Source organism: Xylaria bambusicola, assembly GCF_022495145.1.
Source record: "Xylaria bambusicola strain CBS 139988 unplaced genomic scaffold F5B22scaffold_8, whole genome shotgun sequence".
In the NCBI taxonomy this organism is placed as follows: Eukaryota; Fungi; Ascomycota; class Sordariomycetes; order Xylariales; family Xylariaceae; genus Xylaria; species Xylaria bambusicola.
Genome location: NW_025953561.1, coordinates 740,284 through 761,643, shown reverse-complemented (window position 1 = coordinate 761,643; position 21,360 = coordinate 740,284). Strand labels below are relative to the sequence as shown.

The window sequence follows — 21,360 nt, the reverse complement described above, 5'->3', positions numbered from 1 at the left end:
CATCAAATTACCGCCAGGTGTTATCCCAGCCAGCCTGTTCAATGATGAATGCGATGGCTAGCTCGGAAAACCTCGCCATATGCTATGCGAACGTGTCAGTAACAGTGATTATTGAAAGGAGCGTGGAGACTTGCATCAAATGAGAAGTAGCCATGTTCATCGTCGACATCAAGGGTATCCTTGGAGGTGTGCACATAAGGGTCAAAGTCTCCAGGGAAGCGATCGTTGGCCAAGGGGTTGCCCTCGGATGCGAATGCGGACGGAAATCCATTCTGGGTGAACGACATGTAGTCGGAGCCAGCTCCCGGTGATAAGCTATATACGGCGGCAGGAATGGAGATGTACTCCTTGCTCAACGAGATAACCCAAGCAGTCAACGCATCGTCCGCATCTGTCTTGATCATGCCAATCGATTCACCGGAGGAGTTTCGTGCGATGTAAGCTGTCATATCAAACTCGAGCATCGCGCCGATCTTAGCACCTTGTTGCTTCTTGTCGCGCGCGATAGCTTGACTGCCGAGCAGCCCTCCTTCTTCAGCAGCATACCAGTGGAACTCGACAGGCCCATTCTTAGGTACGAACCCGGACTGGGCGAGGACTCGAAAGGCTTCGAGGATGCTGACAGTGCCGGAGCCGTCGTCGTCGGCGCCAGGGGCAGGTAACAAGGGGAAGAGATAGTTGGCTGAGTCCTGGTGCGCTCCGATGATTGTCTGGGGAAGCGAAGAGTTGCGGACCTTCGGCTCGAAACGGGCGATGATAGAAGACTGCGGGAACGGATGAGTGAAGTATTCGAGAGAGATATGAGTGTGAAAAGGCGCCGTCTTGATGATGTCAGCGATTTGGTCGTGCAGCCATTGGGCGCTGTGCTCGCCGTAGACATCGCCGTAATAGCGGTTGTAGAAACCAGTCAGGTGCGTCAACACGTCGCGCATGTTGTCAGTCGAGATCTTGGAAAACAGCGGTTTGACAAGTGATTGATGGGCGAGCTCGGGAAGGTGAGCCTTGCCTGCCCACGATACGTCCACCTCTTCTTGATAGTCGGTAATGTCCTTGAACTTGAGACCTTTCCGGCGAAGGCGCAATTTGTCACCCTCGGTCATCCATTGCGGCATGTCATGACCAAAGACATGGAGAAGACGTGGCTCGGCTAGCTCTTGGGCGAGCTCTGGTCGAAGGGAAACGAGGGCATCGACAGGATCGGGGTAGGTGTCGAGAGCGGTGAGAATGGCATCGCTGACTGAATGCACAGGGGAGGTATTCACAACAGAACTTTGCGAGTCCAATACCACCTGCGAGCCTGGACGCAGCGAAGCGGACACGTGTGAGGCAGTCAAGCCGAAGGCTAATAGTCTCAATAAGTTGCAGTTCATGATGGTTGCTGTGGTGGATTAAGGTTACCAAATAGGCGTACCTGGCATACCTAAACAACGGGACTGGACTTGGCTTCTAGCTGCTGGTCCAGTGCCTCGGTCAAGGCTGTTTTGGTACTGGTCCAGGTACTTCCACGGTATAGTACTTAGCGTCGGAGATCCGATGTCGGATTCCGAGGTCCTTCCAGAATCTACCTAGCAATTGCTTCCACGCCTATGCGGAAGTATAGGACATTTTGAAGAGGAATGAATCTATTGCATGCTGCAGATAGTATCTTGGGAATATATAGTATAAGAAAATGTCCTTAGTTGCAACAAGACCTTTCCGGCAAATGACCGATAATCAGCCATATGGTTGATTCCGTTAGTGATAGCTGAGCCGAGCTGATCATGGCTGTCTCTGACAGCGACCGGCACAGCCAATGGCTGCATATGAAAGCCCAGCCGCGGACTGTTAAGGCAAGTAGGCAGGTATATATCATGAAAGGCACAGTTCAATCCTCAGTTGTGATAGATGCCTGATTCCCATACATGTTTGGGGGAAAATAATCTGTTGAAAGACACCTGTTCACAAGAATGGCGACTATAGACCACATCCCGATTAATATGAGACATCCGTCACAGAGGGAGATTCGTCTTTTGACATTATTCAATGGAAAATGGGATGATAAGATCAAATGCAAGCTCGACATAGTCTCTCTGAACGACGATCCGAAATATGAGGTATCCAAAGGTCGACAACCACACATTACTATCAAGACTATGCTCACTAACACCACAGGCTTTATCCTACGTCTGGGGATCGTCAACTGATCTTGTGGATATTGAAGTCGACGGCGCGACTTTCTCAGCGACTCGAAACCTCTATTCGGCATTAAGAAGGCTGAGAGAGCAGATCGGCAGTAACGAAAGCAACCATGATAGTAGGACATTGTGGGTTGACGCCGTATGCATCGACCAAGAAGACGCCCGCGAAAAACGCCACCAGGTGCAGCTTATGGGCGATATATATAGCCAAGCTACCCGTGGGCTCTTGTGGCTAGGCGAGGAACCTGACGAGCCACAGCCGATTGTGAGTAAAGAGCAAGAAGAAGAAGTCGCACGTCTAATGAAGAGCTCCAATGATGTCTTGGACGGAATCTCGAGTTCCTTGCCTTATCTAAATATTGCCAAAGAGCTGAGCTCAATGCCCGAGGTGAAGCCGAGACCCGGTGCAGACGACTTCAGGATCACCCGGACACGGCCTGAGCATTGGGACCCCGGCTTCGACCCAACACAACTGGACGAAGCTGGCAAGCTTGCCTTAGAGGCGGACAGCTTCTACCAAGTTGGTTGTCTCTTATTAACATTAGGCCTGGGCTCACATCTGAATTGGATAGCGCATCTTCAGCATGAGCCGGTGGATGCGCCGGCTACGTTCCGAACGAATACTCGGCAAGCTTTGCATTGGCTTGGTACTAGACCATGGTGGTCTCGAATATGGACGGTGCAAGAGTGCATCTTGCCAAGAGACTCGGAATTGCTGTATGGTGCGGTTCGGCTTTCGTGGGGACGCTTTTTAACGGCCATATCAAACTTCCAGAAACATAGAACGAGCTGCTGCGCTCATGTTCCTGGTGTAAATGACAGTGAGTATTCCTCGGCGTCCGTTATATTCTACATGTCTTGTTCGTTATTGAACCTGTACTGATTTCTCATATCGTAGTGCTAAACGACCTCGTAGATACGGTCCTGCCCTGCCTCACTTTGCATCAATATTGTCACCATAAAGACTTCACGCATGCTCCAGTTTCTGATCTTGACAACCCGTCACATGTCACATCTCTGTTTCGACCAGAGTCTCTACTGTGGACGTTTTGGCACCGTGAGGCTACAGATCCGAGGGATAAGATCTATGGGATTCTATCTCTCATAAAGGGGCGTTCTGCCTTGACAGGGCAGCCTGCAAAAGAGCTAATAGTACCTGACTACAGCCCCAGCATGACCTTCGAAAAAGTCTATACGGAGGCTGTGTATAGTATCATAAAGCACAGTGCATCGCTCGATATCATCTCGCAACTTGGCATGTCCACTCGCAGCCTCGACCAAAAACTGCCATCCTGGGTACCTGATTTCTCTCAACCTACGAGATTCACCGGATCCCTCGACAGATATCTGAAGCAGTTGCCCTTATATAATGCCTGCGCGGGAAAAAGCGCTTCTGTTTCAACAATTGAGGAGAACATCTTAGTGCTCGAAGGCTGCTTAGTTGATACTATCGCAAACACATCCTGCTCCATGCTTTATAGAGTCGAAGACTCTCAGAGACCAGTCTTGAAAGAATGGTACACATTTGCAAAGGGCGTCTATGAGGAAGCGGCTGAGAGAGGCGCTCGGAGCGGTGAAGTTCACTGGACCGAACGATTCTGGCGCACATTATGTGGCGATACCGTCATGATCGAGCAGAAGGCGATACTGCAAGAGGACTTCAAAGCACCACTGAGACGGATCCCAACTGTACCTGGCCCAGGTAAACAGAGAGATGAGGCGGCTTTTGACTTCTGGTGTAAGGCTCAACGCCTCAACGAACTTGGCATAGGACTGTCGCCGATTACCAACGACAGTGGTCATAATGCCGTCGACGATCCCGCCGTCGGTACAATTGGACATGCAATCAAGATCTCCACAGCAATTAGAAGAATGTTCGTAAGCACGGAGGGTCGCCTGGGTCTCGGTCCCCCCATCGCCGGGCTTACCTATCCTCAGAAAGATCGCATATTCGTCTTTCCAGGCGGCAAGACACCATTTGTGTTGCGTTATGTAGGCATGCGACACGTCCCCGGACTTGGAATGCAGCCATGCCATCAACTCCTAGGTGACTGCTACTTGGACACGTTCATGGATGGGGAGGGAATGAGGAACTTTGAGACCCAGAAACAGACTGTTTATATAGTATAATTGCTGAACAATCTGATAAATACAATTTCCAGAATACTTAAAATCAAGGATGCAGGTATCTGTAAACCCTAATCTAGCGCGCGGATGTTTATGTCTTGTTCAATAATAATTCCTGACATGAATAGGTCGCGAAACCCTTATACTGACAAATAGTGATGCTTTGTTGTTCCAGATTTCACTGTGGTCGTGGCAGCGCATCAACTGTGAGGACGGATGCATGTTCAGCCTCCCGAATGTTTAGAGACAAGGTATAGGTTCCATGAGTAGTCTCATACACTATACCCTCTGCTGATTTTGATGACAGAAAGTCCTGGCCGAACTGAGCTGTCTGTCCAAGTATGTCTTCTGTGCTAGTATCTTCGCCAAATACTTGAGTGATTGCGGCATAAATTCCGATTCCATCTTCTGTTCCATCGTCCGACGATCTGAGGTAGAGGACAAGATAGTGGGCTGGGAAGAGTTCGCTGCGATATATAGCAACAAGGGGTCTCCGTTGGCGAAAGCGTATAGATATGGTTCCGTTCTCTTGTAAATCGCATCCAACTGCTATACCGTTGACCAGAGTTGTATTCATGAACTTGAAGTGGCTCAGTGCTCCAGATAACCCCTGAACCACGATGAGTCTTTCGGGATCTTCTTCCATCAAGGTGATGCCATCCCAGGGGTTTTCGCCTGCGGCTACTAAAACCTGCTTTGATGTGGCTCGCGCAACTATATCCTCAATAGACACTTTCACGAGCCTGATATTGACATCGCGCGTATATGTGTCTCGGGAGACGTCGTGGTTTAAGATGACGGCTATGCGTGAGCTCGCATCGGCACCTTGCTGGCAATTAAGAATAGCGAGGACCCTCCGTTGTACTTTCCGCTGTAGGTGGGGAGGATCGGGGATCAGATATTGCATAGAGGACTCGTGTACTAAAGAGTAGAGGGGAACGGAGTAACAATCTTCTAGAACCGGTAGAGAAATGCGAACACCCTTGTTGGTGATTGCGAACGGTAGACCATCAGCATCCTCAGTGATGGGACGTTCGATACTCCTGTGAATCGAATGCGAAAAGGCGAATTGAGCAGGACATGAAGCCAGTAATCCGTGATCAGCTCCTCCTTGCCAGGCGAATATCGATTCATCGTCGAGTTCTTTTATTATCTCTTCTTGGAGACGGCGGAATGCTCGTCTACCTTCGCCGTAGAGTAGAGGCATGGACACGCCAAATAAACCAAGCAAACAATAGGCTTCATCTTCTATCCTGGTCGTGCGCCTCCGCGAAGCCCACTATACTACAGATCTCAGTCTTCAAAGTCTTGACACGAGCAATAGGAAATAGGAATACAGACGTGAGAGTAAATTTTGAGGAGGCATGCTTACAGACATCTTTTGACTGACGCTATAGTCACTGATATTACGAAATTTAAGCACCCCCTTTGGTATAGAGGTAGCTTGAGCAACTACCTGCCTTAACTCGAGCCGATTACCAATTCTGATCCATCCGGAGGAGAAGAATACCAGGATCCTGGGAGCAATCAATTCCTGTAGTGTCCATCCACGACCCCAGTAGCGACTGTGTTTGAAGCTTTCCATCCCCTCATCTTGCGTGTCCTCGACGTCTGCAAGGTAGGCATAGCAGACTGTCGCATTTTCATACCATCGGTACATAGAGTTTATAGCTTCAGAAAGTTCTGAAGAGCTTGTCTTGTCGATACAGCAAGTGTCGATCCACTAGTGTTATCATTCACTATACATCAGCAACAGCCCAGCCAATGTCAGAAAAAAGAGTCACTATACCACGTATGGAATCCCATCAAAACGAGCTTGGTCACAACACGCTATGATTTTGCGGTAACCTTTAAGCGACGGTGCTTTGCCTTCTTTCATATCTTGAATTGTCACCTCTTCTTCATCCCAGGTATGAGATAGAATGGCATATCGTGGAGGCCGGTTGCTATAAAACTCAGTGATACTGAGAGTGTGGACATTGATAAGCCGCATCCTCAACTATAAACAATTTGTAGGTTGTGATAATTGCGTTTGAATTGAATGTTCTGATGAGCAGGCTCCTAGGAAAGCTTAACTTGGCGCGAGATCCAACAAGTTGATAATGACGAAATGGCGCTCAATCTAGGCTTGGGCTCAGTGTTGCACTCGACAGCTGGTTGCGGACCGCTATTTGGAGTGCAGCTGAAAGCTGTTGAGTGAATGCTCTATCGTGATTCGCGCACTAAAAGAGGCACGTACTCATGGCTCTACTTAGATGATTTCACTGAGAATCATGAGTATTTAAACTTCCGCCCTCAAAGCATTACGTTACGATAGCCGGAGAAGGCTGGAACTTTACGACAGTTATCTAACATAACACAATCAGTTAGCTGCGCGCTGTCATAAAAACAAGTTATCATGTGAAAAGGAAGATGTGATGCATTATCTGAATTCACAGTAGATTCCTAGTTAATAATGGCTCGAATCCATTGCAAGCCATGTAGTCCAGCGCCTACACGGTAGTCAAAATCTCAAAGAACTTTTAGATCTATAACCCCAAACATCTCAACGCCAAATTTTATCCTAGTATAGCACACCTCTCAGGGTACAGTTTTGGATTTCATAGAGGTGTTTGGCAACGTTTATAAGCCAGAGATCGCCTACAACAGCGACGTCTCTGTCTTTTTGCAGCATAGTTTAGGGGACGGCAAGTGGCTTTAGACTCCAAACTATAACCACGCAGATCATAAACAGAGCCTAGTTCAATTTAGCACATGTGTGAAAGAAGGTACGGGAATACGTACGCCGCAAACGTAATATGGTATTCCACCGAGCAGTGTGTTGTCGTCGAGGAACATTTGGTAGAGTGGGTATAAAACCGCAATCCCAATCAGCGTGCCAGCACTCTCTATTGAAGCAATTGTCATAAAGAAGAAGCTGGCAATACTCTCAGGTACTGCATCTGCCGCGAATGATAGAAGAGCCAGATCTGTTGCCACTCCTAATGTGTTGATTACAAGGCCTTGGGATTGTTAGCTTTTGCCAGTTTACAGCGTTCGTGATATGACATCTCCATCTTACCTGACACAAGAACTGGCCTTGTTCGAGCTACACCAATCAAAATAGCTCCCAACGAGAGAAGAACTATGCTGATCTTGGCTATGTATAAGTTTAGGGTACCCGTCGGCCGCGATGGATTCTTACTCCAAAGCGTTACAACTGTGGGTAGAAACGTGGAGAAAGTGACAAGAGACATGATGGTTCGGATGAGCCACAGAGAACTCGCCTAAATGCCGAGTTAGTTGATTGCACGGATAAAGTCGACTCTCACTTACCTCAGAAGGTGTGATGCCAACTCGATGCTGAATGTAAGTTATGAACAAGGGACGGGTGGCTTTCGCGATAGCCGCTAACAAAAATACCAGTCCCAATAACTTGAGCACCCTTCTAGTCGTAGATGGCTTACTTTGCCATCTATTTGAATAAGTCCTTATCATTCCGAGCGGAATAACTGAGGAGGCATCATAGCTTGCCACCGGAGGCGAAAGCAATGGTTGCGTACAAGCATCACTCGCCCATTCGCAGCCATTAGCCAGATCCTCCGCTGTAACATAAACGTTCACGACAAATGCCGCCAGAAAGCAGCATATAATGGAAAAGATATACGGCAAGACTAGACTTTGCGTTGCAAGAAACGGGCCAACTGAGGCAGCGATGGTTTGGCTCAGAACAACGACGGCACCGGTCGTGTAAATGAGACAAGTGCTGTGGAGCGTAACATCAGCTGGTTGAGTTTTGGACACGAATTTGCTTAGTGATTTACATACCGCAAGCTACCAGAAGTTTTATCTCGTATACCAATAATTGTTAGGAATATTGTAGCATGAGATCCGCTCCCTATTATCTTGAACGCCGAAGCAATAGCGAAAGTCCACGCTAAACCGTTGGTCCACCAAAATGCTATTAAGAGTAAGTTTTACGATTATTGTCAGATGGATAAGATATTCATACAGGAAACTAGCGAGAAGACTGCTGCTGTAGCAATACTTAAGATGTTGAGAGTTATAGCATGCCGAAAATTGTAATGATAGGCTGTGTAAGCTAGGATAGGCTGACCGATCAAATCTGCATCAGTTAGTGTGCGTTATTACTTTAAGAGCTAGTTCTCACCTGAGACTACAGATAGGATCAGAGCTGTCGTCGTGAGGTTCCAGAAGCCTGGAGTCTGGGGAAGCCCAGGTCCCAATGCAATTGGTAATGCATTGGTGAGTATATTATCCGCCAAAGTGAGCAGGGCGAGAATAACTACCGCCTGAAGGCTACTCGCACCATATTTGACCCCTATACTATTCGGCATGACACGATAGGAATATTACGACTAGTTACTTCGAAGAAAGATTGGCCGAGACGCCAGAGCAAAAGGCAAAAAGTCTACATGTGCGAAGAATGATTGAACTAAGGGATTTTACGTCGATGTAAAAATTGCTGTGAATTTGTGTTGTTTGTCATACCCTACCAAAACACAAGCGAGGCATGGCCGGTTAACCGGTGAGGAATTTACGAAGGACGCGTCTCCGGAGGGAGCGGGAATATGGTTTGAAACCGAGCGAGATAACAATGGCTGGATTGTGGCTTATCAGCGAGCCAGGGTTGAAGATCCGCGGAGGATCACACTCTGCCCTGTGGCGTTGCTATTCTCCCTTACAGGCATCGGACATAGCATTACCGATGTTTGTCGCGTTCTCAAAAGGTGTACGTGTCGTCTCTGCACGACGTCAAGGGATGAACGGCCCACATTGAGCCTCATAAGACTTGCATGAGTCAAGGCCGGTGATAGGCATGAACTGGTATCACGAGATACGACGGCGCAGCGCAAAACGTAGCTTTCGCTGCTATTAGGACCAAATTATCTACCCGAGATAGGTAATCTACGGACACACAAATCACAGTCGGTTCATCCCCACCCTTGCTCAGTGAAATGGTCTGTCAATTTCCGACAATTTCTATGACTGGCTGAATCCACGAGCGACATCACTATGCCTAGACTTGGCTATGAGCGGCACCCCAGCCACACCTCTCAGATTAATTGCTCACATTAGCAAACATCCTGTATGCATAACATGACTATGCAGATACCCTGTTACATCATGATTTGTGTCGGGCTGCATATCGGAGTAGGTACTTGTGCACGGTATCGGTACCACGCGTCGTTGACCGCCGCCGCTGAGAAGATGGGCGGCCAAGAACGCTATGCGCTGTCACGCATAGAGTCAATCCGGCTAGCGAGCGTATCGGAGTCCCGCGAGAACAAACGGGGTGCCATGGATCATAGACCATCCTGTAGCTCATGGCCTGTTAGACGCCGTTCAGGGCGCCCGGGAGTTCAAGAGTCGGAAATCACGCAAGTGAGGTCGGAAAATAGCTATGCAATTGATTCGAGATGGCGCGGCGAGGAGGGTTGGATCCCTATCTCGTTTTTGCACATTCGGACAATATAAGAGAGATAAAGTGGCGACGAGATTGACGAGAACCACAGATCGCGCGAACCTGACAGGGGAAAAACCAATACCTACAAGCCAAAGGTCCAGAGTGACCACGCATGCGCGTTTGTTGGGATTTTACTCGATATATTGAATGGCAGTAACACTAGCTTTGCGTTCTCGGCACTACAATGACACGAAAATCCATCGTGCATCAGCGCGCAGGTGGCAGCCGAGACGGCTCAGATCAGGTGAGAATCAGCGCATAATCTCCTTCTCGGTTCGGACAAACGGTAGGGCAGCACTCATTCGTGTGTGCACCAGGTTCGACACACCTCCGGCACCTCGGCAGAGTCGGGGCGGAGTAGAGATCAACCGAATGGCGGCGCAACACTCGTTGCATCGAACCTCCAGAGGTTGCCGACGTGGCTACCGCTCTCGAACTACTTGCTTCGCGACGATGACCCCTTTCCCTTCGGGAGAATGCCACACCATCAAGGCTGAAATAAAGAGTGAAGTCAGACGCGATCGGATGCGACCACTTGTGGCTAGCAGAAATTCGGAGTATTTGTGATACTATGGTTGGCGCAATCGGGTGTCTTTATCTACTTGGTAAGGTGTCTAGGGATTTGGGCTTACTTCCGCGAGAAGACTCATCTCGGTTACTGAGTCCGCTGCTGTAGGGCTTGCATATCAGTAGGGCTGAATAGCGAAAGGATCGGTAAGGGGAACACCATTTATTCCGAACCAACAGGGTGAAGAACTACCTATGAGTAATTATGATCCTAAGCAGCATGTATATAGGGACTTCGGCGATAGGACATAATACTCTTGGCATCACAGCAGTCTTAAGGATAGTCATCATTTTCATGGCCATTATGTTTGGGAAACCCGATGAATGATTGCCTTGTACGCGCCAGGACTCTAAAATTTATCTTAACATTGCGCACAGAAGACATGAAAGATAGCGGAATTTACCACATGATTCTAGTCCATCTTCCTGACGCGAGACAATTGAAAGCTACGATGGACCCCGCATTATTTCAGCTCCTCTCGCCAAGGTGTTAACAGCCGAGTTCTATAGACTTACTTAGTTACTTTTTTTTTTTTTTTTTTTTTAATACATCAATTAGTATTTTTTCAATCATGGAAGGCCAATGTGCAGTTTGCAACAATTTGCGGCGACTACTAATCGATCCCAGCTTTGGGGAAATTAAAATGGAAGAGCCTTTGAGTAGGATGAGGTGCCCTAAGCATCGCCCCCTGATCAAGCGTTTGGGTCAGCCAACCGATGACAAGATGTCGAAACGACTCAATGTCATGCGCTATTACACAGAATGCACCCAAATAACCAGTTCCATGCCAATGTGGCAGCTCATGTTGCTGAAAGATACCTTGATTCCTAACCATCCAGGTACTGGTCGCATCTTGAATCCTAATTGGGTAGACGTACAACCATAGTTGCCACGCCAGCACGAAGGAGCCTCTCCAGAAGCGAACTATTTGCATGCTGGAGTCAGCAATTAGCAGAGAGGAGAAGATTTCAGCTCATTCGGGACCATATAAGAGCAATGAGACCGAAATCTGTTTAGGGGGGATAAATGAGGGTAGGGGACTAACTAGCCGTTTCACTGGCGAGAATAGGAGTACTGACGGCCTTGATTCCCATCCCTAGTCTGCTTAAAAAATGGAAACACGAGTGTCTATCAACACATGGTACAGCGTGCGAAAATCCTATGAGGATATGGTCAGCCCGGTCTGCGTGGTTGGTTGACGTTAACCGTCAATGTCTCGTCTCAGGGCGTGTAGCGGGGGATGCAATGCCGTTCGTTGCTTTGAGCTACAAATATGGTTCTGGTCCATGGTTTAAGATCACGAGTGCCGCGACTTTGTCTAGGCTACAGGTCCCTGGTTCATTGGAGACGGTGGAGATGCTAGCCAAAATTTCGCCGATGTTGAAACATGCGATGTATTTGACGACTCAACTGGGTGAGCGTTTCCTTTGGGCGGATGTACTCTGTATTCCGCATCACGATACTGCAACTACGACTGAGCAACTAAAACTCATGGGTGCCATATATGCAAATGCTATTGTAACGATCATCGCCCTAGATACCGATTCCGAAGAAGGTATCCCGGGCTTGAAGGGCATCTCCAACTCCCGTGAGATGAAACAAGTCGTCGTGCCCTTTGGGACCGAGAAGATTGTAGCAAGACCATATGATGTTGGCACTACAAGTGAGTAGCTTCCACTCATGCCGCATTTCAAAATTGATGCGGGAGTCGCAAATATCCCATTGACTTTATCACATGGTGTGCTTTTGAGGAGCAAAAGGGGCAGGAGACGAAGAATTTGCTCCCTAGCCTTATTTTCAACAAGCAGGAGCTAACCTTTGCTTTTGAAGTGTTCCAAAGGGGAAAGCTTTATAACACGAGAGGTTGGACCTATCAAGAGTGTATGTTGTCCTGTCGCAAAGTAGTTTTCCACGAGAAAGAGCTCAAATGGGTGTGTTCTTGCAACTTCTGGGGCGAGGGGCGGGCTACTGGTCTAGACATCCAAGAACACGATTACCAGTATTTCAATCGCCAGATGGACTCAATTCTTACAGGACTCCCGGATACAGCGCCTCTTAACGAGATATTTACCGAATTCAATTATAGAGAGCTCTCCAACGATGCGGATGCTCTTCCTGCTATAAGCGGTCTACTTTCTGTTTTAAGTTGATTGTTTGCTGGCGGTTTTCTGTATGGCCTCCCAGAACTATATGTCAGAAAGGGAAGGCGGTGATACTTGCGTTCCATATACTGGAATGCTAGAATCTATATATAAGACCTTTATCTAACCAAATAACTATATTATAACTTAGACTTCTAAATAATCTAATGGGATTATATATATTACTTTTAATAGGTTATAAGCCCGGATGTTTATCTAAGTATATTTTTAGCTATTAAGGGTTAAAATTGCACTTTATTTTTAACCCTCCACTATTCATAAATATAAAATAACGATATACGTTAGAATTCCATTTCATTAATCCTATAGATAAAGATTATATTGAAATATTATTACTTTAAACAATAGTTAATAAAGCTAAGTTTTAAAGGTTAACTTAAAGAATTTTTAACCTATTAATTTCTTAAAATAAATAAAGGTTAAATAAATTATATATAATTAACTATTTAAAAATCCTTAACCTAACCTCCTTTTTTTAATAATTATAGGAATAATTATAATTATATTATTAATACCTAATAATAAAAATATTATTAAATATTTACTATAACCTTTATAATTAAATATAACTTTAAATATTTAATATTATTTATTTTTTAAATATTTAAACTTTTTTTTATTTTATATATAAAGTTTTAATATAGCTTAAATACCTTTTTAATTAAAAAAATATAGGTAATTAAAATATTAATTTAAGTTTAAATTATATTAATTAACCACCTTTATCTTTATTATTATTACTAAAGGCATTTAAAGTCTTTTTTTACCCTTTAATACTTAATAATTAAAATCTTTTTAATTATAAAGTTAATATTCTATTTAATTATTAAACTTTAAAATTAACTACTTTAAAGAACCTTTTTATTAATTTTAATGCCCTCCTTTTTAATATTAATTTTTAAACTAAAGAACTTAATTTAGATTTACCTTTTATTTTAACTAAAAACTTTTAAAATAATTACTTTATAAACCCTTTCCTATTAAACGCCCTTTTAAAAAATTTATATTAATAATATATTATAATACTAGACTTTAAAGAAGAAATTAATTAAAAATCATTAATTACTACTTAACCTTACGCTATAAAACCTCTTATAACTATTAACCTATTTATTAAACTAATTAAATTAACCCTATTAACTACTATTATATTATTTATAATATTAATAATTAATTAAAATATTATTAAATAATATTAAAAAGTTTAAAAAGGTAGCCCTTTTTAATAGCTTAAAATAATAATTAAAGTAAAGCTAAAATATACGAAAAAAACTTAATATAAATAAGTTTATTTAAATATTATTAGGAAAACTTTATAAGGTAGCCCTTTAATAAAAAGAAAAAAAAGGTAAAAAAACCTTTCTTATTAAAAAGGATAAATAGTTTAAAAAATATAATATAACTAATATTATAATTTAAAGCAGACTATTATAAAATACTTATTAATAAGTTTAACCTATATTAATAAAGCCCCTTAATATATTTATTTTATTATAAAATAAATTATATTAAAATTATAAGCTTAAAAAAAAGGTTTAATTTATATAATATTATTAATAATAAAAAGAAATAACGTTTAAATCTATTAATAATATTATTTAATTTATTACTATACTATAATAAATTTAAATAAATATAATTAAGCTTAATCTAGCTTTAATTTAACTATATTTATATATTATTAAAAAATTTATTAATAGTTTTAAATCTAAATTTAATTCTTTTTTAATAATTTAAAAAATTAATACTTTTAAAATTTTAATTATTAATATAGCTAAAATTATAATATAAATAATAATTATTTTAAAAAAGGTAATTAATATAATATTATATTTTAAATAAAGTTAAAAGGAATAAATAATATAAATTACCCTTTTAATTATTAAAATTAATTTTTATTTATTTAAATAATAACCTAATAATAAAAGGAAGGTATATTTTAATTATAATAAAATATATCTTCTTCCTTATTTTATAGTTTACTTTAAATTAGGATAAGGATATATATTTATAATAAATAAAATAATATAAAAATAAAGCAAAAAAACTTAAAGGGGATAAAAATATAAAAAAGGAAAGAAAAGTAAACTTTATTATACTTTTTATATCCTTTTAAAAATTACTATAAATTTTATTTATTATTAAATCTTTTAAATATATTATTTTTATAACTTATTTATTATTAATAAATTAACCTATTCCTATTAATTTTATTAATATTATATTTAACTTAATATTTTTAATATTTAAAAGATTTATATAAAAGTTACCTTAGGGTAATACCTTTTAAAACAAATCTAACGTTAAAAACATTAACATTAAGGCTATAAAAAAACTTTTAAATAATATATTAAAGAATAATTATTTAAAAAAAGTTATAGGAGCTTTATTTATTATTATTAATAAAAATTAAATTAATAGCTTTATAAAAGTATTAAAAATAATACTAGTTATTAATAATAATATTAACATTTTTATATTTTTAAACCTAACTAGCTTTATTAACCTATATATTATACTATACTTTATAACTATTAAAATTAATAAATTAATAATATAATTAACTTAATATAAAAACTATACCTTTATTAATATAATTAATAGGATAGAAAAACCTATTATATTAAAAAATATAATTTATTATTTAATAATTAATATAAACTTAATCTTTATATTATACTTTATAAAACTTAATATTAAATTCCTTTTTTAAAGCAATAAAGCTTATACTTTAAAGGGGAATAATATATTTTTAAAAGGTATAAAATATAATAGCCTATATATAATTAATTAATTTAAGTTAAATATTAAAGCTATTATTATTACTTTTATTACCTATTTTCTTTTTAATTTTAAATTTATATTATAATATAAACATTTTAAATATATTAATAAATTTTTAATTAAAAAATTAATAAATATTAAATATATTAAGCCTTAAAGATTAGCTTATATATATAAATATTATATTTAAATTAAAATAAAGGAAATACCTTATTTAAAAAAGCTTTAACAAAGTACCTATTTATTAAAATTACTATATATTAATATTATAAATATCCTTAAAGCAATATTTAAAGGTTATAAAAGCTTTATATATATTGCTATTATATATTATAATTTTATAAAAATAATATAGGTATTATTATTTAAAAGTAAAGGAAAATTTACCTAAGCCTTTAAATCTTTCCTTAAATACTATAAATGCTTTAAATAAAGATATTATATATTTATATTTAATAAAGCTAAAGAAAATATTAATAAGGAATTTAAATATATATATTAAAGTTAAAGAATTTAAATATTATTTATTATTATAGGATAATATTAATAAGGTAATATTTATAAAAAAATAATAGGAATATATAAATCTATTATAATTCTTATAATAATATAAGCTATAAATAATAGAATATTATAAAAATATTAGCCTATTATTATTTAAATAGCTTATTATATAATAATATATTAATTTAATAATTAATTTAAAATATTACTATATAAGAAATAATATAGGTAAAGGCTTACCTATAATTATATAATAATAATAAGAACTAATAGAAAATATTTTTAGCTAAATAAAAAGGGATTAATATTTATTAAATAAACCTTACCCTATAAAATATTAAATTATTAAAACTAAAGTTCCTATAATTATATAATCTTTTTAAAAAGTAAAAAGGTTATAAATATTAATAATATAAGCTTTTTTTAAAAAATCTTTTACCCTTTATTTAATTTAATTAAAATAATTAATAAAAAAAAACAGGTTTAATAGAACTTTAAAAATAAAACTATAAAAGATTTTAAAAAATTAAATATAATAAAAAAATAAAAATTTAAGAATTTTCCTTATATTAAATTAAAAAACTATATATTAATTTAAAAAAGAAAAAAATTAAACCTTATTATAATAAATATTATATTAAGTACTATATTAGCTATTATATTAACTATTATTTTATATGCTATATTTAAAGCTTTAATAAATGGATCCTTTAATAAAACTATTAGAAACTCCAATAATATCTTAAAGCTAAATAATAGCAACAACTTTAACTATTAAAAAACATCATCTAATAATATTAAAAATCAAAACGTTTTAAACATTATACCTAGTATAAAGTTAAAAACTAATAATAATAATAATAAAAATGTTAGGTTTAAAATATAAATTTTAAAAGGGTATATAAAGCTTATACTATAACTTTATTATAATAATATATACCCTATAAATTATAGCTATTAACTATTTACTTTTTACTTTATTATTATTACTTTAAAAGTTATTAATATAATTAAAATTATTAAGCTAATTAATTATAAAGTTATTAAAAGAAATTTATATTAGAATAAATAGCTAAAGGTAATAAATAATAAATATAATTCCTTAATTAATAATATTACTTAAAATCTTATATTAATACTACTTAATATAAAGGTATTATTTAAAAAGTAGGTTTATAAACTTAAATAAAATAAATTAAAAAAAATAATTAAATATAAAGCTAAATAAATAATTAAAGGATTTAAATAAAAAAATAATATAAATTATAATAAAACGTTTACCTTTATAATAAAACTTATAAATTATAAAATATTATTTATAATTATTATTACCTTAAATCTTAAAATTTATTAAATAGATATAAAGATAGTATTCCTATATAAAAAAGTATTAAAGGATATTTTTATTAAATAACTATTAAAATTTATAAAGAACTTAAATATAATTTATAAATTTAAATAAATACCTTATATATAGTATAAAATATTAGCTATATTTTTAAAAAACTTTAAATTTAATAATTTAAACTTAAATATTAAAATCTTTATTTAAAAAAACTATTATATTATTATTTATATTAATAATCTTTTAATTATTAAATTTAAAATATTAAAAATTATAAAGATTAAATAAATATTAAATAATAAATTTTAAATAAATAACTTAAGCCTTATAAAATATTATTTAAAAATAGCTATTAAATAAAACTATAAGGTATATACCTTAAAGCTATTATAAAAGGCTTATTTAAAAAAAATACTTATAGAATTTGGATTTTAAAATTTAAATAAATTAAAATATTAAAGATTAAAGCTAACCTATACCCCTTTATTTATTAAAATAAAAGTATTTAAAAATAACTTTATTTTAAATTTAAATAATTAAAAATAATATTAAAAAGCTATAAGCTTATTAATATATATAATATTAAATATTTAACTTAATATAGCATTTATTATTTTTAAATATAATAAATATATAATTAAACCTAATACCTCCTATATTAAAATAATAAAATAAATATTTAAATACTTTAACTTTATAATTAATTTAAAATTAATATATAAAAAAAGTAAAATTAAATTATAAAGCTTTATTAATTTAAATTAAAAAATATATAAAAAGATTTACCAATTAACTTTAAGGTATATATTTAATTTAAAGAATAATACTATTAATTAAAGTTTAAAAAAGTAGTTAATAGTTTTATTATTTTTATTTAAAGCTAAATTAAAAAAATAAACCTAAGCTATTAAAAAAACTATTTAAATATAAAAACTATTAGTTAAATTAAATATTAATTTAAATAATATACCTATAATTATTTATAATAATAATTAAAAAGCAATTTTAACCGTATATAACCTACCACTATATAATAAAGGGAAATATATATTAATTTAAAATTAATAATATTAAAAATAAATTGCTATTAAAAAAGTTAATTTTAAATATATTTTAACTATTAATTAAGTAATAAATAAGCTAATAAAAGTATTATTAAGGCTAACCTTTAAAAAGTTTAAAAAATTATTAAGCTTAAAATAAATAATAAGGTTAAAATAGTTTATACGTAAGGTTAAATAAAAAATCCCGTATTAAAATCGATTTAAGCTAAAATACTCTTACTGTTATATCCTTTAATAATAATAAATAATATAAAAATTATCTTTATAATTTAAAAATATAAAATTTAAATTATTAAAAGTTAAATTATAAAATAAATATAAATTTAAAAAAAACTATTAAAAATAACCTAAAAAAAGTTTAAAATAAAACTATAAAATATTCTAAAATAATATTTTAAAAAGTAAAATAATAAATATTATTAATTAACTTAAATTAAATCTTTTAAATATTTATATATTTAAATATAATAGGATTAACTTTTAAAAGATACCTTTAATAATATAATAATAATAAGCTATTAATCTTTTAAAGTTACTTTAAATTAACCTTACCTATAAATAATAAAATATATATTTACCTATATTTTATATCCTTTATTAAAACTTTTTAATATTAATAATATTTAAAATGTTATAAAAGTAATTAATATAATAATATAATAATAAAAGTTACTTTAAAGGAGTTTTAACTAATTATAAAACTAAACAATTTAGCTATAATAGCTTTATTTATTATACTTATAGTAGGTTTATTAATTAAGTAAAAAGTAAAAAATAAAGTTTAATATATTTTTAATATTATTATAATAAAAAAAAAAGTTAAAAAGAAAAATATATAATAATTTAAAACTATAATCCCTATAATTAACTAAAAAAAAATATAAAAGTTAAAGAAGCCCTATAAGATTTTTAAAGGTTAACTTATAACTATTTTAAAATAAAGTTATTAAGCTTAATAATTTAATATAATATAAATTAATAGTAAAATAGGTAGAAAAAGTATATATATTACTTTATAAAAAGAATTAAAATATAATATAAAATAGGTAATATACCCTTTTTAAAAACTTAAAACTTATAAATTATAGGCTATTTATAATTTATACCTTAACGGAAATATTAATTATTAGAAAAAATAATTATAAAAATATATATAAATAATATAAAGATAAAAAGGGGAAAAAAGGATATTTATACTTATATATATTTACTTTTATATAAAAACGATAGATATATAATATATTATAGCTATTATATATTATAGCGCCCTAATTTTAAAAGCTTTATATTATAAATAGCAGTTTAAAAGTAATATTAATAGGATTCTTACCCTTTATAGCATCCTATTTTAAAGAACTTAACATTGCTTTTATTTACTACCTTAATAGCTATAAATAACTTAATTCTTAAAAAGTTTTACCTTATCTATTTTATTTTAATAGGCGTTCTTTAAAACATTACCCTTATACCATCTAATATAATTATACAACTTACCCTAAAGGGAGCTACCCTTAAAAGGGAGTCGATCAAGATTTACAGTATTAACTAGTATAAGGATCGAAAGGGAGTGTTAGAAAGGGAAGGCGGTAATACTTACGTTCCATATACTGGAATGCTAAAATCTGTATATAAGACCTTCATCCAGCCAGATAACTGTATTGTAACTTAGACTTCTAGATAATCTAATGGGATCACATGTACTACTCTTGACACTATACTTTGATAGTGCTTTAGGGTGGCACTCTCGGGGCTACAATCATCGCCCGCGTCGACGTTCGGCGGTATCAGGCGCCTCATATGCTATTCTGACGCCGTCCGAACTTCCGTCTTGGTCGTGGATAGGGGTAAGTATCTATCTAAGTCACCTCGTGCATTAGGGCCCTTACGATTGGAAGACGTTGGTGCTTTCATAAAATTGGCAACCAACCCTTCAGCTTTACTGACTCCAACTATTATAGTGGCAGGAAAGGATCACCACAGACCACTGCGATGGTGCGCGTATTCTAGGCAAATCAAATAATACCCGGGAAACCTTTCCCATTACCACTTGGTTTACAGCTAAATTACCGACAGCCGTAGCGTCTGAAAGGCGCCGCATCTTATCCACGTGGCCCGAGGATAGAATACGATATAAAGATCTCAGCAGGTCCTTACCTCCAGGCTGGCAACGCCACAATCCGCCCAAATTCGGCCCTCAAGTTAGACCAATCGTCTATCCGGATGGATGTGGACAGTATGTTTTTAGTAACGAGGCAATGATGAAAAACAGCAACGAAAGAGAAGGGCTCAATAATTTGTGGTACTACCCAGTGCCAATCGCCGAAATTTCTGCATCTACACCGCCTTTCATACCCGAGCAAACAGCATACCTATTCTGTGAAACTTTCAAGGTTCGTCTATTGGCTGTTTACGGCAGATTGGGGGATACGCTATATCTTTACGACGCAGCAAAAAAGATTATAGGATTTTTGATCCCCCCCTTACCTCCCGAACTTGCAACACTCCCCCAGGAACGGAAAAAAGAGGTCGAATTAGTCGCAATCTCTCGAATTAAAAGATATGAAGTACCCTACCTTTTCGAAGAGGACCGCTTCGCTTCTTATGTAACGACTTCTGAACACATAGCTGTACTCTAGGTAAAATAGATTGACGGAGTAGCATATCGTATCTCCTATAGAGAAGTCAAAAAGAATGAATGGGATAAGCTACCAACCGAGCGTATTGAGTTGATCCTGGGGTAATATCGGGGGTTATTAGAACCGATCGATAGATGACCTCTTGATCAGTAGTTATTATGTTGTTTGATGCTACTTTGGTTCTCCTTTGAGTTACATTACCAAGATAGTGGCGTCCATTATTCTCAAAGATAACAGAAAAGAATTTGGAATTCCGTCATAAGATCCTTACCCTCGAGCAAGAGGATATCCCAAGATGTCAGCGAACCTGAGAGAGAAATTCAAAATACTGATAGTATCTTCACTCGCTTGATACAGTCTAGCACTAATAAAGAGAAAGAGATAGGAATTGCTGTAACCCCTTGTTCTGTAATTACGATGAGTCTAATACTGAATATTGCTCTGAAAACAAATTCTCCCTTACCAAAGTCATAGGGCCGATATAAAATGCGAAAGCCTATCCGAGAAGCCTAGAACACAAGCCACA

The 21,360-nt window shown here is 35.9% G+C and overlaps 7 protein-coding genes across 7 annotated transcripts; 3 read left to right on the top strand and 4 right to left on the bottom strand.

Annotated features, from left to right (window-relative positions):
• Nucleotides 1–7: 7 nt before the first annotated feature.
• Nucleotides 8–1,370, bottom strand: F5B22DRAFT_634549 (peptidase; the record flags this gene model as incomplete). The annotated part of the gene is made up of 2 exons (XM_047976993.1): nucleotides 8–57; nucleotides 131–1,370. The coding sequence occupies 2 exons, from the start codon at nucleotides 1,368–1,370 to the stop codon at nucleotides 8–10; spliced, it is 1,290 nt and encodes a 429-aa protein (XP_047833677.1).
• A 576-nt stretch (nucleotides 1,371–1,946) lies between these two features.
• F5B22DRAFT_643832 (heterokaryon incompatibility protein-domain-containing protein) lies at nucleotides 1,947–4,307 on the top strand (the record flags this gene model as incomplete). Its single annotated transcript, XM_047978330.1, has 3 exons — nucleotides 1,947–2,093; nucleotides 2,152–2,998; nucleotides 3,076–4,307. 3 exons carry the CDS (start codon nucleotides 1,947–1,949, stop codon nucleotides 4,305–4,307), a joined length of 2,226 nt encoding a protein of 741 aa, XP_047833676.1.
• Nucleotides 4,308–4,356: 49 nt separating this feature from the next.
• F5B22DRAFT_595804 (heterokaryon incompatibility protein-domain-containing protein) lies at nucleotides 4,357–6,475 on the bottom strand. The gene is made up of 3 exons (XM_047974174.1): nucleotides 6,094–6,475; nucleotides 5,677–6,027; nucleotides 4,357–5,583 (listed from the first exon to the last, which is right to left on the bottom strand). Exons 1-3 carry the CDS (start codon nucleotides 6,295–6,297, stop codon nucleotides 4,483–4,485), a joined length of 1,656 nt encoding a protein of 551 aa, XP_047833675.1. The 5' UTR covers nucleotides 6,298–6,475; the 3' UTR covers nucleotides 4,357–4,482.
• Nucleotides 6,476–6,697: 222 nt separating this feature from the next.
• On the bottom strand, nucleotides 6,698–8,771 carry F5B22DRAFT_546077 (uncharacterized protein). The gene is made up of 6 exons (XM_047972900.1): nucleotides 8,455–8,771; nucleotides 8,296–8,409; nucleotides 8,112–8,244; nucleotides 7,620–8,049; nucleotides 7,366–7,570; nucleotides 6,698–7,306 (listed from the first exon to the last, which is right to left on the bottom strand). The coding sequence occupies exons 1-6, from the start codon at nucleotides 8,639–8,641 to the stop codon at nucleotides 7,047–7,049; spliced, it is 1,329 nt and encodes a 442-aa protein (XP_047833674.1). The 5' UTR covers nucleotides 8,642–8,771; the 3' UTR covers nucleotides 6,698–7,046.
• Nucleotides 8,772–10,796: 2,025 nt separating this feature from the next.
• F5B22DRAFT_546042 (uncharacterized protein) lies at nucleotides 10,797–11,386 on the bottom strand. The gene has a single exon (XM_047972899.1). The coding sequence runs from the start codon at nucleotides 11,271–11,273 to the stop codon at nucleotides 10,953–10,955; it is 321 nt and encodes a 106-aa protein (XP_047833673.1). The 5' UTR covers nucleotides 11,274–11,386; the 3' UTR covers nucleotides 10,797–10,952.
• F5B22DRAFT_546085 (HET-domain-containing protein) lies at nucleotides 11,330–12,641 on the top strand. The gene is made up of 3 exons (XM_047972901.1): nucleotides 11,330–11,371; nucleotides 11,440–12,002; nucleotides 12,170–12,641. Exons 2-3 carry the CDS (start codon nucleotides 11,501–11,503, stop codon nucleotides 12,487–12,489), a joined length of 822 nt encoding a protein of 273 aa, XP_047833672.1. The 5' UTR covers nucleotides 11,330–11,371; nucleotides 11,440–11,500; the 3' UTR covers nucleotides 12,490–12,641.
• A 7,135-nt stretch (nucleotides 12,642–19,776) lies between these two features.
• F5B22DRAFT_546037 (uncharacterized protein) lies at nucleotides 19,777–21,196 on the top strand. Its single transcript, XM_047972898.1, has 2 exons — nucleotides 19,777–20,042; nucleotides 20,157–21,196. The coding sequence occupies exons 1-2, from the start codon at nucleotides 19,884–19,886 to the stop codon at nucleotides 20,832–20,834; spliced, it is 837 nt and encodes a 278-aa protein (XP_047833671.1). The 5' UTR covers nucleotides 19,777–19,883; the 3' UTR covers nucleotides 20,835–21,196.
• Nucleotides 21,197–21,360: the final 164 nt, after the last annotated feature.